The following is a 16,800-nucleotide window of genomic DNA, read 5'->3' on the forward strand; positions in this document are numbered from 1 at the left end:
CAGTTACTAACCCATTTCACAGCTGAGGACACTGCAGCCTAGGGAGGTATAGAACTTGTTTAATATCACACAGCACCCAGCCTTGACCCGTCTGCCTCTAGAACCCATTCACATACTCTAGCTTGTACAGATGTCACTTTATCTCTCTTTGGTTCTTCCTCAAAAAGTTCTTTTCCAAACCTTTGGGCATTTCCACTACATCCCTAAACTCTCTTCATAGTTTTCATATTTCAAGATGAAAGATAGATCTGTGCTGAGGCTGAGAGCAGGTCTGTGTCACAGTTCGGGCTCTGTTCTATGTGAACATCCCCATGTGGTGTTCACCCCTTCTGCAACAGTACTGACCCCACACAGAGCTTTCCATCCACTTCCTCCTCCTCCTTCCTCTCCTGCTAAATACTCCTCCATCCTATTTTCCCATAATTCAGCCTACTCTCTTGGTCCTCTGCTCACTTACCATATGCACACAGTAGAAGAACTAAGAGAGAAAAAAAGAATGAAATTGGGAACAGTGATATGGGCTACATGCAAAGAGCCAGAAGGGACCTCCAGTAGCATATAGAGTCCAATCCCTCAAGGAGGAAAGGGTAGCACAGAAAGGTAAGGAGCCCTTCCCAGTGTCACAGGGAAACTCCATGGCATTATCCTTGCCTAATTGCCAAAATATTTGACCGGCTCATAGAAGTTCTGCTTTCAGACAGCCCTGGAGTCAAGCTATACCCCTGCCATGTATTAAAGGACCATGGGCTAGTTACTTAGACCTCTGAGTCTCTGTTTTCTTACGTGATAAGTGAGGGTGATCACAATATTTCATTGTTTTGATGTGAAGATTAAGCAAGGTAATACACCACATAAAGAAACTCTCAGAGATCCCCAAAAATCCAGCATGGAAGCATGGAAACAGAGTGGAAAATGAAGCTTATCAATTTTTTGTTTGGGTTTTGGTTTTCCCATTCAAAACTTACAATCAGAAATTTGATTGTATATGTAAAGAGGCTGGGATCTTTGGTCCATGTTTCCCATAAATGCTACAATTTATTACTGTTGAAGTTAAAATAATCCTAATTTTAATGGTACAGCAGCATGGTCCGATAGAAATACAATGCCAGCCACTTATACAATTTTAAGCTTTCCAGGAGCCACATTTTAAAAACAAAGAACAGGTGCAATTAATTTTAATGTTTTCTAATCCACTATATCCAAAACATTCTCATTTCAACATGTAACAAATACTAAAAAAATTAATTCAATATTTTGCATTCTTTGATTTGCATTGAGTCTTCAAAAATCTGGTATTTATTTTATACTTACAGCACATCTCAATTCAGATTAGCCACATTTCAAGTGTTCCGTAGCCACATGTGGCTAGCGGCTACCATATTAGTGCAGGTTTATACCATTAAAAGTGACATGTACTATGATTTGTTTCCCAAAAATTGGAAAGACATTATTTATGGGGTTTTTTTAATATTTTACTTATTTATTCTTGAAAGACACAGAGAGAGAGAGAGAGAGGCAGAGACACAGGCAGAGGGAGAAGCAGGCTCCCTGCGGGGATCCTGATGTGGGACTAGATCCCCAGACCTGGGATCACACCCTGAGCTGAAGGCAGACGCTCAATCGCTGAGCTACCCAGGCGTCCCCAAATATGGTTCTTAATGTGCCTTCTTCATACCCAGCTGAGCACCATCCCAGGACAGTGTTCTAGCTGACCACTGGCAAGCCCTGGTTTCAAAGCACTCTGGGTAAGGCTTGCAAGGTCAGAATGACAGGCTAACCAGTGCCCTCCCAACAAACCAGGAGAGGGTACATTCCCTGGCCCCTGACCACAGGAGGTCCCAGAGTGAAGGGAAAAACAAGGTAACAGGTCCAAGCTCTTGCACAACGTACGTCCTAGACATGCTATCGAGCCCTCAGGGATGTCATTGATTGTTTTATTCTAATACATTCCATCTAGAGATGGAATTTAGTAATCCTTTATAGGTGTACTCATTTTGACCCTCATACAAATTTGGGGACCACATAACCTGACAACAGCCATCAAACATTTAACATTAAAAGAAAATGATCCAAAACCCACACATAATTCATCTTTAAATTAGCCTGATTTTATACACAAGGATATAAACCCACGGATCGTTACTCTCTCCAGAGCGGCAGCAGCTGTCACCCAAGCCAGCCGCCTCCCTGGGCCCCCGTAAGCAGCTCTACCTCTACTTCTAATTGGGAACAGAGATACTCCTTGGGTGACTTCCAGCACGATCCATCACACCAGAGACAGCTTCTGTGCAAACCGAAGCAAATCGGTTTCCAAATAAGAAAAAACCTCCTAGACAAACAAGGATTGAAGCATAGAAAGTATTTAAAAAAAGGTGGGGGGGGGGAGAAAGAAACAAATGCATGAATAAAAGCAAAAAAAAAAAAAAATTGCCAGAGACGAGCAGTGGCTTCTATCTAGGGCTGTGGACACAGCAGCCGTCCTCTCGGGTAGAAATCAAAACCACAGGCCTTTGACACAGGTGCCCCAAGCCTGCCACCCAACACACTGAAAGCAAAGCTTCCACTGGGTTGTTGGAGCCACTGAGCTCATTAACAGGATGCAGGCGAGATGAGCCCGAAAGTGCAACATGGGAGCACAGTGAGTAATTAAATCCCAGGCCATTTAAAAATGCAAACGCCTGGATGTCACCGGCTCACGGAGCCTCTGACTCCTCATGCGTTTTTTGGCTCAGGGTGGAGGACTGGGAACTTGCAAGTCATATATGGATTATAATAAAATATGCCATATAAAAAACAGATTAAGACAGTTCTTCTTTGGGGAAATATACAAACAGAGGAGCTGTCTGTTAGCTGTCGAGTTTGCAAGAGATACCATCTTTCGGGAGGCTGTGCTCTGCCAACAGACAGTCTGCCCCAAGGGAAATAGTGGTGAAACACCCCGACAAGGCACATCCATCCGTCCATCCATCACGGGCTCTCCATGACGCCAGGGCCTGGAGACAGAGTAACGGTGCAAAAGGGAGTGAGAAACCCCACAGACAATGGCAGACGATCCTCCGGCTACATCAGGAGTGCACAGATTTTTTTTTTTTTTTTACCTGCCTCTAGTTTTTCTTTAAAAATACAAATGTGCAGTTTTCTCTTCTGAGTGCTTATTATTGTTAAGGAGTTAAGCTCATATTTCCTTGGATTTGTACATCAACTTACACCAAGAAGCAGGGAGCTTAAGAATCGTTAATTCATTTATCCCCATCAGACTCTCAGGCTCATGGGGAGGGAGGTTGGGGGATGGAAATTGTTATCATTCACCCCACAAGGGAAGCGATTGGGGTGAGGCACAGACCAGAGCCTTTCCTGAGATGGTGGCAGGCCCAGGAATCCATCTGCTCATTCCTCAGGGGTGCCATTTGCTTGGCTACATGTGACTCCCTGTTTTGTGATTCAGAAAGCTCAAAATAGATGAGGTTCACATTGAGGACCCATCACCCAGGCTGCACCCTGCAGGCCCATGTTACCACCTGTTTCAGAATCCCAGGATATCCACACAACAGGAGGGCTGATTGTTTCCCCATATGGCCTCTGCCCCCACTCTTGGGTGTGCCCATCCACTCACCCCCAAGCCAACATGCAAGGATGGGTCCTCGCACACAGTACCCAGGGGCAAGCCCATCAGATAAGCATTTCCCCACCCCAGAGACACAGAAGAACACCCCCTGCCAAAGGAAGCTCACCCCTGGGTTGGCTGGCAGGTACCAGGTCATTGCAGCTTAGCAGGATGGGGTGAGGGAAGGGAGGGATGGTGGTGGCATACGGAGGGGTGATGGCTAATCTTGTGTTCAAGGGAATACAGACAACCAGAAAATGCAGGAGGCCGCTCTGGAGTGAAACCTCAGCTTTAGTTCCCCATGTCACACACTGGGCCTTGATCGGTCTTCCTCTCTCTCTCTCTCTCTCTCTCTCTCTCTCTCTCTCTCAAACTGGGGGATCAAAGCCCACTTCCTGGCATTGCTGTGGGACCAAGGGAGACAAGGGACAGAGCGCCTGCACAAGGGGCACGACACTCAATCAGTGTGAAAGCCCTCCCTTCTGCCTCCAAAGTGGTGGCACTTCCCTGCAAACTCTTCACCCTCTGCTCCTCTCAACCAGAGGCAGCAGAAGCCATGAGGCACAGCTTCCAGAGCCGGGGCCCGGGCCCAGGGAGAGCCGAAGCGAAGAAGCTGAGTCCAGAGCTGTGCTGAGGACAGAGGAGGCCAACAATGAAGCACAGCTCGAAGGCAAGATGCCAGCCCTGCTTTTCCAGGGTGGGCCCTGTCCTGCCGGCTTGGAAATCATGGCCAGAACCACGTGGGAAGCGCCTTGCCCTCGCCATTCATTGGACAAATAAATGACTGAGCACTTACTATGTACCAGGTTCTATTCTAGGTGCCGAGGACACCGCTGTGAACAAGAGAGGAAAAGTCATGCCCTCGTAGAAACTGTGTCAGATACCTAAAATAAACGAGTGAGACCTTTGGCACAATAGACAATAGTCAGTGCTTGGGAGGAACACAGAGCAGAGGAGGGGATGTTGGAGCATCGGGGAAGTGGGAGGGTGGTTACACTTTGAAATGTGGCCAGGAAAACACAAACCTGAGGAGGGGGCAGAGAGGGCATGCTGATATCTAAGAAAGGACGTTCTGGGCAAAGGAGTCATCAGTGCAATGACCCTTAAAGCTGGGGCCCATCTGCCTGGAGCACAGTGAGCCAGAGAGGAGAGTACGAGACCTATCCAGAGTTACAGGGGCCTTGCAGGGCAGGCCACCGAGAGGAGGTTGGCTGCCACTCTGAGTGTGATCAGAAGCCACTGGAAGCTTCGAGCAAAGAGTGACATGCTGCTGCCTATAGTTTAGGAGGAACACTCTGAAAATAACTGATGGAAGGAAGGCAGAGTGGGGAGGCCAGTCGGGAGTTACTGCAGTATGTGTGGGGCCCCACCCACGAGCCTGGGGCTCAGGACAGGGCTGAGCATGACACAGACGAGCCCCGTCTTCGTGGCACTTACACCCTGGTTTCCAGATACATCCAGGGGGCAATATGTATTGGGAGCAGACCCCTAACCCCTGGCCTGGGGCCGTGGGTTAGGGGGTGGGGGGAGCATCCCACACAGTGAACCAGGATAGAGGGCAGGTGCCCCACACTGAGCGGCAGAGGTATGGAGCAAGTCCACAGAGGAATAGTGGACTGGCCTAGGCCATGGGCAGGAGAAACGAGCCAGTCAGACAGGCCTTGCCTAGCACACCATGGGGTGACAGGTGTTGGTAAGAGTGGGGAGGAAGCCTTCCAAGTTGACCTCTGTGCCCTGGGCAACAGATGCCAGAGTTCTGGGACACAAGGGGTGACTTTTGCAAGCTGTGGGTTTGGTAGAGGTGGATCCCATGGCCAGGTGCCAGGTCTTCTGTCCTTGGTGTAGAAGGTTCCAGACTTGGGGCTTTGTAAAAGACTCAAAGGCAGAATGCAGTCCCATTCCAGGCCAGACAGCACATGCTCTTCCAACAACAGGCACGTCACTGGGCTGGAGACAGACACGGCAAGACCCCTGCAGCCACCCAGCAGTGCAGCCCGGAGATGGCATCTCGGTGGAAGCCCTCCAGGGCCAGCCTCCCTCGGGACGCTCAGAACAGCCCGATGATGTGAGCGAAGCAGCTGCCATGGTCTGCCTTTCACAGCCGACGAACCAAGGCCAGAGGTATTAGGTAACTGCCCCAAATCACACGGCCCGTGGGTGGAGGGGTCTGGACTTGAACCCGGGCCTTGGGAGCCTTTGGTGCCTTTTCTCCTGCAGGGCACAGCTGTGGGGCACAGCGAAGGACCCTATAACCTAAGACCAAAGAGAGGCAAGATGACAAAGCCGGGACAGGAAGCCCAGGCTTCTCTCTGCTCAGTCTCCCTCATCTGTGACGCGGGCCTGCTGAGAAACACCACGTTCTCCAAGACTGGGGTCAAACACCGGGCACCCCCCTCTCCTCCATCCCTTTCATAAATCTTTACTGCCCACCTGCTATGTGACCAGCCTGTTGCTGGGCGCTGGGGATACAGACGAAGGACGGTGCGTCCCTACCCTCCAAGCGCATACGTCCCCGTCAGGAGGGACACCGTGAGCAGGCAGGGGGCAACGGGGTGGCTTTGGTCTGATGACCCGTGCTCTAAGCGTGCTGGGATGGCACGTGTGACCACGGAGACCCTGCGGCGGCTGTGCCAGCTGCCCTGAGGACACGTCCTCTGCCAGACCCAGCTCCCGGAGCCCTGCGGGGTGCGCGCAGTGCTGAGATGCCCCCGGCTCCGTCCCCCAGCCTGCCAGGAAGGCAAAGAGGGTGCCAAGAGTCGCAGCGTGCGGCGGGGGGGGGGGGGGGGGGGGGTGCAGGAGTGGCCTGCCCACCTCTCTCCGGCTCCCCTGCTCCTGAGGCCAACGAGAGCTAAAGGAGCTGCTGTTGCAAACCTCCAGGATGGATGGCTGCGGGCTCTGACACTGCAGGAAGGAGATAAATGACTGGTCATTTCCCCCTGATGCACTTGAAGGCATCCATCCTCCCAGCTGTACCAAGCTCAGGGAGCCCCCCGCACAGAGCCAGATAAGCCCTGACAGATGCGGGTGGGAGCCGGAGTGTCCTTCCCCTCCGAAGGACACAGCCAGACTCCTCTGCAGGCCGGGAGAAGGTCACGGTGTCCACTGGCGCACACCTGGCTGGGGGCTCCACGGGTCCCTTCCCTCGCCAAGCATCTCGCCCACCCCCGCCTGGCTCATCCCTGCGAGGAGCACCCGGGAAAGGGGGAGGGCGAGGGGCAGAGGGAGCCAGCTGACAGGCTCATCAATCTCGGGCTACATGCTTGGCACATCGGCGTTCCTTAAGTGGCTCCCGGACCGGGAGGGTGCTGGAGGAGTCAGGGGGACTGTCTGGAGGAGAAGAGAAATCGCGCCGAACATCAGAGAGCAAATGGTGGAAGAAGCCTGGAGACTATTAAAATGTGGGCCATGTACAAAAGCAGTAGGGAACTAATTAAGATGCAGGATTTGCAAAAGCTGGGGAAGTTGGCCGCAGCCTGCTCCCATCTGTGGAGTTCTGGCAGTTTAGTGCGGCAGGGACAGCACCCTAGGCAGGCGAAACAGGCCTCTCCACCCCTGGCAGGCAGGCAGGACCCAAGCCCTCTCTGCCTGGACTGGCCCTCTTGGTTGGGGGGGGGGAGGGCATCCTTCTGAGGGTCCTCGTGACCTGCTTGTTGGTCTGCTGGGGCAGCCTCCGCTTTGAGGCACCCTAGCCTACCATCTCCTCGGGGGTCCTGTCCTTCTGCTTATGTTCCCCCAACGACGTGTGGTGGGTGGTGACTATCCTGGTCATTCATCCCCGGTCATTGAGTGGCTGCCAAAGACAAAAAAAAAAAAAAAAATCCAAGGGAAAGAACCAGAACCCTATTATTCCTGGCTGCCTTCCCTCCCAACACCCTTGGAATTTGGCAAGGGGGGCAAAGAGCCGTGTTGCTCCCCAAGTATCCTGGAGCAGGAGGGATTTACAAGGCCTCAGGTACATTCCAGAAGCAGAAAGAACATCTGTTGTAAAGCCCTGTTGGTCTGAGAACAGCACCACAAACTTGTGTGTTGGGTCCTGGAGCAACATGGCGCCAGTTCCAACAGGCTCTCCCTTGGGGTTCTCTCCTTGGCCTCCCCCCTGTTATGCCCCAGGGGAATTCACTTCCTAATTCAATGCCACAGTTCTCCAACCTCTAAAACAAAGAGAAAACCTACCCTAGACCAGGGGTACCAAAAGGTCTGGGGTCGGAAGATGCTAAATTGATCCAAGCGGACCATCCAAGCATTTAATCCAAAGAGACACAAGTAAAAGTTTGTTCTCAGCCTTTTTCTTTTCTTCATTCAAACACACAAGCGCACGCACACACACATACACACACACACACACACACACACACACAAAGTGAAGTTAAAGGCCTCTTTTTTTAATCAGCTGGCTTTTGCCCAACATCTGCCCTGCTCCAGGGCCTTCTGGTGGATATTTACTATCCACCTTTCTCTCCTGCCAGCTCGGCTCCCCCTTCGCAAGGACAGAGCTCCATTCTTGGGGAAATGGTCCAGGGGAGGCCCCCTCTCTGGCACCAGGCCTCTGCCCCAGTCTTCACGTTGCCTGAATTGTGATGGCTGCGCCTTGAAACACCTTGCGTTCGCCACTGCAGCCAAGTGCAAGCTGCAGAGAACACTGAACTCCATTGTCAGTCGGCAGAGAGAAATAATGTTGTATGTGTTGTCCTTCAGACGCCCAGGCAAGTAGGAGGTTGCAAGATATTTATTCAAGACAGATTGGAGGGGTGATGTTAGGCGTGAGAAACACATAGGTCCAGGGACACAGAGTGTTTCCAAGGCCCAGAGAGCTTTCCCCAGCTCTCAGCCCCATTCCACCCGCGCCCGGACACATTTTTATTTTCGGCAAGTGGTGAAGAAACACCGGCAGGATGGCATATTCACTGTGAGGGAGATGGGATGAGGACAGCAGGATTGGGGGTGATCCATCGGTGTGTGATCTAGCGCTGAACAATGATTGAACGACAGCAGAGATGATCCGCCTCCCCACCCCTCACCCTGAGATGTGTCCTCAGTCCAGATGAGCGCTGTGCCTTTTGGGCGGGGGTGGGGGGGATTGAGCCAGAGGTAGGTGGTCCTGCAGCCCTGTCCTCAGACTTTCCCCAAAGTCCCTCAAGATTCCTAATCTATACCCCTCCCCTTGCCTTGACCTGCTTTCCTGATGGAGCTCTCAGCTCTGCAGACCTGAGGTCAAGGACAATTCTTACCTGCTGGCCTCTGTTGCTGAAAGCTGCCTACCACCACTGGCAGGATTCAGGCCGGGACACAAAGGAAGACAGGAGGTACAAAACCGGGTGTTGGCAAAATAAATTGCTTGTGGCATCTCCTCATTATCCATAGAGGGGCCTGACATGGAAGGAAACTCATGCCTTGAGACAATTGTGCTCCAGGCCAGTGCCCCCATCTCTCACAAATCAGGGGAAATCCTCTCCCTCTCCCCCAAGGAAATGAGGGTGCTGACAGTGGAGCCCAAGGGAGGCTCTAAGCATCACAGACATAACTACATTCCTGGAGCTTGTCAAGGGGACCTCAGGGGACTCACAGTGGGAGGCTGGGAAGGAAGAGAGAAGACAGGATGGTACCATAGGCGCTGGTTGGTAGAGGGGTGCCAAGGATTGATTGGTTCATTCATTGGTTTTCTTTCAACATAGACTTAGTCTTCTAGTTTCCATAAATTTAAAGAGATTCAGCTCAGGTTGGACAAATTGATTATCGATTTTCAGCAAGGTTTGCCCAAAAAGGATTATACATAATGTTGTGCAATTTGCTTTTCTTTTTCCACTTAACAATATGTCTTAGATATCTTTCCATTTTTTTTCCTACTCATGTCTTTAAAAGACAAAATAGTATTCCATTTTACGAATATACTATATATTTAACTAGTCCCCTATCAATGGACCTTCTGGCTGTTCCCATGCTTTGCTGTTTTTATTGTTGTTGTTGTTGTTGTTGTTGTTGTTATGAACAATGTCACAATGGACAACATTGGAAATATACATTTGTGTATAAGATAAATTCCCAGCAGCAGAATTTCTAGGTCAAAGGTCAAGTGCTTTTTAAATCCTGATAGGTACTAAGCATTGACCTTCAAAAGGTTATACCCAATTCCACTGCAGTGTGTGAGAGAGGAGATCCTTAGCCTCTCCCCCGGCTCTGTTCCTTCAACTGCTCTCTATCCCTGGGAAGGCAGGCCTTCATTCACCCAGATGGCTGCCCCTACGTCCTAGGAATTTGCAGCAAATCCCCCAGGGACTCTCCCCATGACTCTACCCCAAGTCACACTCAAAAATGCCAACCAAAACACCTAGTTCTCTTTGAACCCAGATCAAAAAATAAGAGGCAGTCATTTAAAAATACTGTCTGAATTGACCCCGTGCTTGGAAGACATAACATCCCAAAGGAGGGAAAGAGTCCTCTCAGCTGGAGACTGCATTTTATAAATGACCAAGGGCAGAGCCATGGAAAGGTGGGGACCTGCCAAGGGGACGGACGTGCCTGAGATCCAGCTTGTGCTCTACTTAACCCACCCGAAGGGACATCACTTTGTAAACATGCACCCAGAGGGGGCACCTTCTACTTTTGCACAAATGTACCATTCAGAGGAGCTGAGGCCCTGGATGAAGGCCCTTTCCTGACATCCTGGCTTGTGTGAAAAATTCAAACTCAGACATGTGGTTCCTCGAGAAAAAGAGTGATCCATGCTGCTTCATGTTCTCTAGATGGGCCCTGATGCTTTGAGGTCTGAGGCCGAGGTGCCTTATCACTGACTCTCAGGCCGTCCCCTGGCATCTTCATTCCCAGCCTGCGGTGGCAGGCCGGTGCGGTGGTAGTTTGAGAGCCTGGCCCCAGTAGAATGAACTCAAAATGGCATATGGAAATGACAAACATTTGGCCCATGGCTTTGGGGGTCGGGGTTTTAGCAGGCTTAGCAGTAGATCTGATCCCCCAAAGAGGGGACACAAGTTCACCTGAGAAAGAGCTCAGTTATTTATTGCCGGCCTGGCTGTTTATGTTTCTCAGTGCCTAGATGCCGGCATGGAGGAACGAGCCCACCTTGGGGGAACCCAACTTACTTAGGATCTTTGGCCACATTGGGATATGGTTACACCATATGTGGTCACCAACTGGCACTCAATTTTTCCAGAGAGGGTCCTCCCCCAGGAATTGAGTCATCTCAGGGGCTGGTCTTTATCAGCCTAAGACCTGGAGCAGCCACCTGAGCCTCTGTCCCAAGCATGAAGGCAGAGGCAAAGGAAACCTTTCAAAGGATCACAGATAGAGGCATGATGTGCTGGTGGGCACTTGTCTCCAGCAAACCACCAGCCCCAGGGTTCTTCCATTTCCCACCACCCACAGGTCATGACAGGCCCAAGGATGGGGCAAGTCCAAAGCCAGCTGTGACGCCAGCTGCTCCACATTCAGCCGCTGGGAGGCCAGTGTGCTCGAAGTAAATGTAGACAAAAGGGCCAGACACTCATAACTTCTCCCTCAGTCTCACCAACAATGAGACTGTCAGTTCCCAGATATGTGAGCAGCACAGTAAACCTTGCTTGGCTCTGTCTGCAGCCTGATTTCCCTAACATATAAAGGGGGCTTTTTCTACTGTTACACCCTCCTTCCTTCTCTGCCTCCCAGGGCTATGGTAAGGACCAAAGGAAATGCTATAAATGAAAATGCTTTGTAAAGGGCTTTGCAAATTACAGTGTGCTGTTCAGACACTGGTTATGATGATGACGATGATGATTCAATCAGAGTTCCCCATCCCCTGGGTGGCAGTGATTGGTAGGACACACATAAACCCAGCCAGCTAATCAGTCCTTCCCAGGACTTCTCTGCCACAGCCATCGAAGGGGACTGCTTTCTGCTGAGTTTAATGAGTACTCAGTCTGGGACTGCTGACAGCCACCCTGCCTGCCCCATGAGGAGAAGAGAGTTAGAGGCAGAAAGAGGCTCAGAGCCCTCACTATGATGTTTGAGCCCCTGGATGCAGCTATGCCTGAAACCAGGCCAACTTTGAGATTTACCATTACATGAACCAACTTCCCTTTGGTTTTTCCCTAGGTTAGTTTGATTAAATGTCTGACATTTATAACTAAAGGAATTCCAACTATCTCCTGGGTACATTTTAATCATTTTCATATTAGTTTTATAATCATAAAATAAAGTTTTTAAAGGAAAAGTTTTGCTAAAGTTTTTCTAAGTTAGTGTACCTATGGGCAGCATAAAGAAGCAAAAAAAGCAATGAACAGCGAAAGCAAGCAAGTGGATTCTCCACTTGTTTCCACAGGAATTGCTGTGTGATTTTCAGTAAGTCTCCCAACCTGCCTGGACCTCATAAAATAAGGAATTGGAGTTCATAGTGTCTGAGGTATTTTACAGCACAAAATATCTTCAACTCCATAAAAGACAATCCAATAGTCTAATACAAAGTATTCTTAAGAAAGCTTTCTAGGGGCACCTGGGTGGCACATTCAGTTAAGCATCTGACTCTTGGTTTTTGCTCAGGCCATGATCTCAGGGTCGTGGAATTATGGGAGCAAGCCCCAAGTCAGGCTCTGAGCTCAGGATGGGGACTGCTTGAGATTTTCTCTCCTTCTCTCTCTGCCCCTCCTGCTCATGCTTGCACTCTCTAAAATAAATAAATCTTTTAAAAAGAAGACTTTCTACATAAATATTAAGAATAAAGATTAACAATTTAAAATTATTGTCAAGTATTTATTTAAACTGACAAGTTATGTATGAGATGCCCTCACATATAAAATTTAATAGAAATTCATATATGAATATGAAAACATTCACTACATCTCTAGTTAAATTGGAAGGATTGGAGACAAAACTTGGGAACAGCCTGGTTAAAATAGCTGCAGTACATTCATACAGTAGAATATTGTGCAACTGTAAAAAAGGAATGGGGAAATTCTTTATGTATTGATATGGCCGATGCCCGAGGCAAATTTTTAAATGGAATGGGCAAAACACAAGGTGGCTGTGCTATGTCAAAAGACGAGGAAAGGTCATATGGATGTAACTCTTGGTGTGTACATAGAAAATCTGAAGAATCTCAAAAAACTGGTGCCACTGATTACCTAATTACCTCTTTGGAGACCAGGTCTTATTTTTCACTATACAATATATCCTTCAAATGTCAAAACACATGACTGTGTTGCTTACTCAAATTTTTTAAATTTTTAATTAAAGGAGTAAGGAAGGGGGTCTAAGAAAGGGCAAAGACATATGATTTAGGTGATCCTCATGGTTGATCTGAAGCCCAACTAGGAATCCCAAGCACCACTGTGCATATGTACAAATGGGGAAATATACCCAGAGGAGTATATACTCCAACATGGAGACATATCCAACTAATGGATATATCTCAAATAATATGCTCCCTTCAAAATCCACACAGCCAACCTGGCATGTAGTCAACCTCTTGCTATTGTAAAGCTCTGGATGGGGTTGAATTAAACTGATCCAGGGAAGGATCAAGCCAGGGATTACCTCCTCACTCATCCATGGAACTTCTAAAAGAACAGGATCAATGATTCTGGAAGAAGGAGGAAGTTCCACCTCCAAAATAAATTGTTCATACCGATAATCATTCATGTTTAATAAAGAAACACAGGTGATGGGGAGTCATGCCATGCAGACTTCTGATCTGGCCACCTGTAAGTCTTTAAAACCAGTGTTTCCCAAACTTCAGTGTGCATCATGGGAAATGAGGTCCTGGGGATATGGTAAAATGCAGACTCTGACTTAGCAGGTCTGGGCTGAGGCCCAAGATTCTGCAGCTCTACCAAGCTCCCTGAGGATGCCTGTGCTGCCAGTCAAGACCACACTTTGAGTGTAGTTCTAGAACCACCCCAACCAATATGGGCACCACTAGCCATGTGTGGCAAATGAGCACCTGAAATGTGGCCAGTCTGCAATGAGATGTGCTAGAAGTGTAGAGTACACACTGGAATTAAAAAACAATACAAAAAAAGAATGTACAATAGCTCACTCATAATTTCCATATTGACTACATGCTAAGATGATAATATTATTGCTATGTTAGGTTAAATAGAATCTATAATTAAAACTAATTTCATCTGTTTCTTTTTCCCTTGTTTAATGTGGCTACTAGAAATATAAAATGACACATGTGGCTTACATTATACTCCTGTGAGATTATACTGTTCAGGAGACATGACTCTCTGACAGGCTGAGTCTCGGGAAGTTTGGAACAACCTCAGTCACCATCCTGAAGGGTTTGCAAGGGTCTGTAAATTCTGTAGGGCCATTGAGAACCTAGATGGAGCTCATTGAAAAATCTAGCTTCCACCCATCTCTAACAAATAAAACTTCTACGATGAGTGAAATCTGGGTTAAAATAACAATCAAAACAGGCTTAACCATGGAACCATGAGTAAGAGCATCCCAAACAACTGTAAATAGCGATTTTGCAGAGAAAATGCTGCGTAGGAAGGCAGGCGTGGGGTAACCTTGCCAAGAAGCCAGACTTAGCCAGGTCTGCGTTGTCTGGTGACAGTGGGAGGGGACACATCAGCTCTGCCTTTGTTCTACTTAACAGCACTGTTCCCACCACACTGAGTCACCTCCCAGCCCTAGAACCCCCAAAACCAGGGGCTCCCTTAAAACTAAAGACCCAGGGTGAGGGACGCTTGGGTGGCTCAATGGTTGAGTGTCTGCCTTCAGCTCAGGGCGTGATCCCAGGTCTGGGGATCGAGTCCCATATCGGGCTCCTCACAGGGAGCCTGCTTCTCCCTCTGCCTGTGTCTCTGCCTCTCTCTCTGTGTCTCTCTTGAATAAATAAATAAAATCTTTTTTAAAAAAAGAAAAAAAACCCAGGGCAATCACTTGGCCTTGGTCTGAAGGTAGCCAACTAGTCAGAAGTGTTCTAATGGGTCAGTAGCCTAGAAAACTAACCAGTTCCTTCTGCATGGCCACAAAGCAGTCGGCATCCCCTAGAGGCAAATTTTGAACTCAGACTCTTCCATCTCCGTGCCCAAGATGGTTCTATTTTTAGCAACCGGCCCTTTTCATATAAGATGCTCCTAAAGCTCTTTCACAATAAGGGGCTGGGGGTCCACTCTCCTCAGAAACACAGAAGCTGGGACAAGGTTTCTATACTTGAAACCACAGGAAGGTATCACACCACCCAAAAGAGCTACAGCCCCTTGGGCCCTGTTGGGAAAAGCATTCCTCCTGGGCCTGTTCCCACCCCTGCTTGCTTGCTTTACCCCACGGGGTAGTGAGAGAGAGATGAGAGAAAAGGGAAGACACAAGACACCAGAGGGAAGAGATGCTCAGGTGGATACATGGACACGTTTACACATGAGAATAGGCACAGAGGCACACCTCTGGGTACCATGGGCCAGGTTCACTCTCCCACAAAAGCTCTACAGACCAAGGAGCAAAGCAACCTTCTCCTGGGCCAGCCCAGCCCTCCCCACCTCTCCCACCACTGGGCCCAGCCAAGCTCCAGAGGGCACTGACCAGGTTTTATTTCCAGCAGCCGAAGCTTCGGATCCTCGGGCGGGTGCAATCTTCTCTTCTTACGCCAGCAGCGGGCAGGGTATGTGTAGAGCTGACCCGGGGCGAGGCCTATGGACAGAGACAGCAGAAAGGTTAAAGGCTCCAGGCTAGAAGGAGCCTTGGAAACCTCCCTGTCCAGCCTTCTCACTCATAGTGAGAGGAAACTGAAGTCCAGAAAGGTAAAGTGACTTGTCAAGGTCACACAGCTGGTTGATGGAAAAGCAGGAGCAGTATCTAGGTCATCAGACCCCAGGACCCTTGCTCTGTCTGCTCCACCGTGCTGCCTCAGTAAACCCCTGACCATCATGGGTAACTCCATCACCACGACCAAGACAGTTCTGCTCCCTGGTCTGGGGAGATCAGAGGGACCTTTCCAGATTCAACCTCACTACAGTGTTTCCAAGGCAGTGGACCTCCAGCTACCACCCATCAATTGCCCCCCTATACAGGTCCATGTTCACAGGTTCTCTGCAAAGCAAAGCAACAGAAGTCAGTCTGCCTACCTATAGATGGCCTGAATCGGGAAACATTTCAAGGAAACAGAATCAAGGAGCCAGATCTCCTACCTACTAACTTTCTCCATCCACTACAAGCCTACTCTAGTGACCAGGCTCCTTGGCCTGCAGAGCCAGCTTACTTCTATATCCCTGCCCATTTGCCTGGGACTTACAGAAAGAAATAGGCAAGAGTCCAGTGGCTGGGTTTGTATACCAACCACACTGTCTCTCTAGTGTCTCTATTTAGATTTGGCCTTTGGCTCCAAAGTTCCCCACCAGCATCATCTGTCATAACAACCACCCCGTGAAGAGACTTCTTACTTATTAGGCAACACGCTTATGGGGCCTCTGTGGCACATGGCATGGCAGCCAGAGGCCTTGGAGGAATGTGGACTTTCCACACTAGACCATGGTCCATTCCGAGAAAAAAGAGCAGGGGGTGGAGGCTAAGGGGAGAGCGAGAGGGGCTTAAAAGGGATCGGGCGATGTGCAAATTAAAAAGACTGCCTGGTGCACCCCAAAAGAAACCAGTGGAAGACAAGCAATTCACTCTTGCCTGGAGTCAAAAGCCTGGTTCATCCAGACAGGAACTTTGTCTTATCAGAATCCCCAGAACGAGAACTGTGTCTGACACATAGAAGAATCAAACTAAACATTTGCTTAATAAATGAGTAAACAAATACGTTCCAGTTTCACAGTAATCAGTCACAACTCAGTCTTCCGTAGGCAAATGGAGCATATGACAACTGTTAGACCCATGTGGGAAGGTCACATCCTAGGCCTGGGGCCATAGGGATATTAAATATCAGGACCCCACTTCCATCTGCTGTCTGCCATTTGGGGATCATTTGCAGAGGTAATCTATAAGACTTTCATTGCTATATATCCATTTATTCATTTTTCATTTTTACTAGTCATCTCTACCCATTTATTGGTTTGAGTCCAAAGCAGAGGCAACTATTCCAGTACTAAAGGAAGTAAAATTTTTCTAATTCTCTTTGTGTGCTAAGTTTCATTTCTAATCACATAGCTGCACTCACAGGTTGCAAGGCTATGAAGAAGTTGGAGGTCCCTACCCCTCCCCATTTGGGTTCTCAGAAACCATTAAGGGCCATGGAGCCTCAAGTTTCCAGAAAAATCTCT

At 48.9% G+C, this 16,800-nt stretch overlaps 1 protein-coding gene and 1 long non-coding RNA gene across 8 annotated transcripts in view; one reads left to right on the top strand and one right to left on the bottom strand.

The window, feature by feature from the left end:
- Positions 1-16,800, bottom strand: part of DPF3 (double PHD fingers 3) — a 260,012-nt gene that overhangs the window by 122,862 nt on the left and 120,350 nt on the right. For all 7 annotated transcript variants that reach the window (XR_007412711.1, XR_007412710.1, XM_025442362.3 and 4 more), the window contains exon 3: positions 15,122-15,229. Coding sequence is in view for 5 of the 7 variants with exons in the window: in XM_025442362.3 (XP_025298147.1) it covers positions 15,122-15,229 (108 nt within the window). In the remaining 2 variants the exon portion in view is untranslated. The remainder of the gene's footprint in view (positions 1-15,121; positions 15,230-16,800) is intronic.
- On the top strand, positions 5,489-6,033 carry LOC112656880 (uncharacterized). Its single transcript, XR_003134720.3, has 2 exons — positions 5,489-5,725; positions 5,822-6,033. It is a non-coding gene; the product is annotated as an uncharacterized LOC112656880 (long non-coding RNA).

This window comes from Canis lupus, chromosome 8 (assembly GCF_003254725.2).
Source record: "Canis lupus dingo isolate Sandy chromosome 8, ASM325472v2, whole genome shotgun sequence".
Classification (NCBI taxonomy): domain Eukaryota; kingdom Metazoa; phylum Chordata; class Mammalia; order Carnivora; family Canidae; genus Canis; species Canis lupus.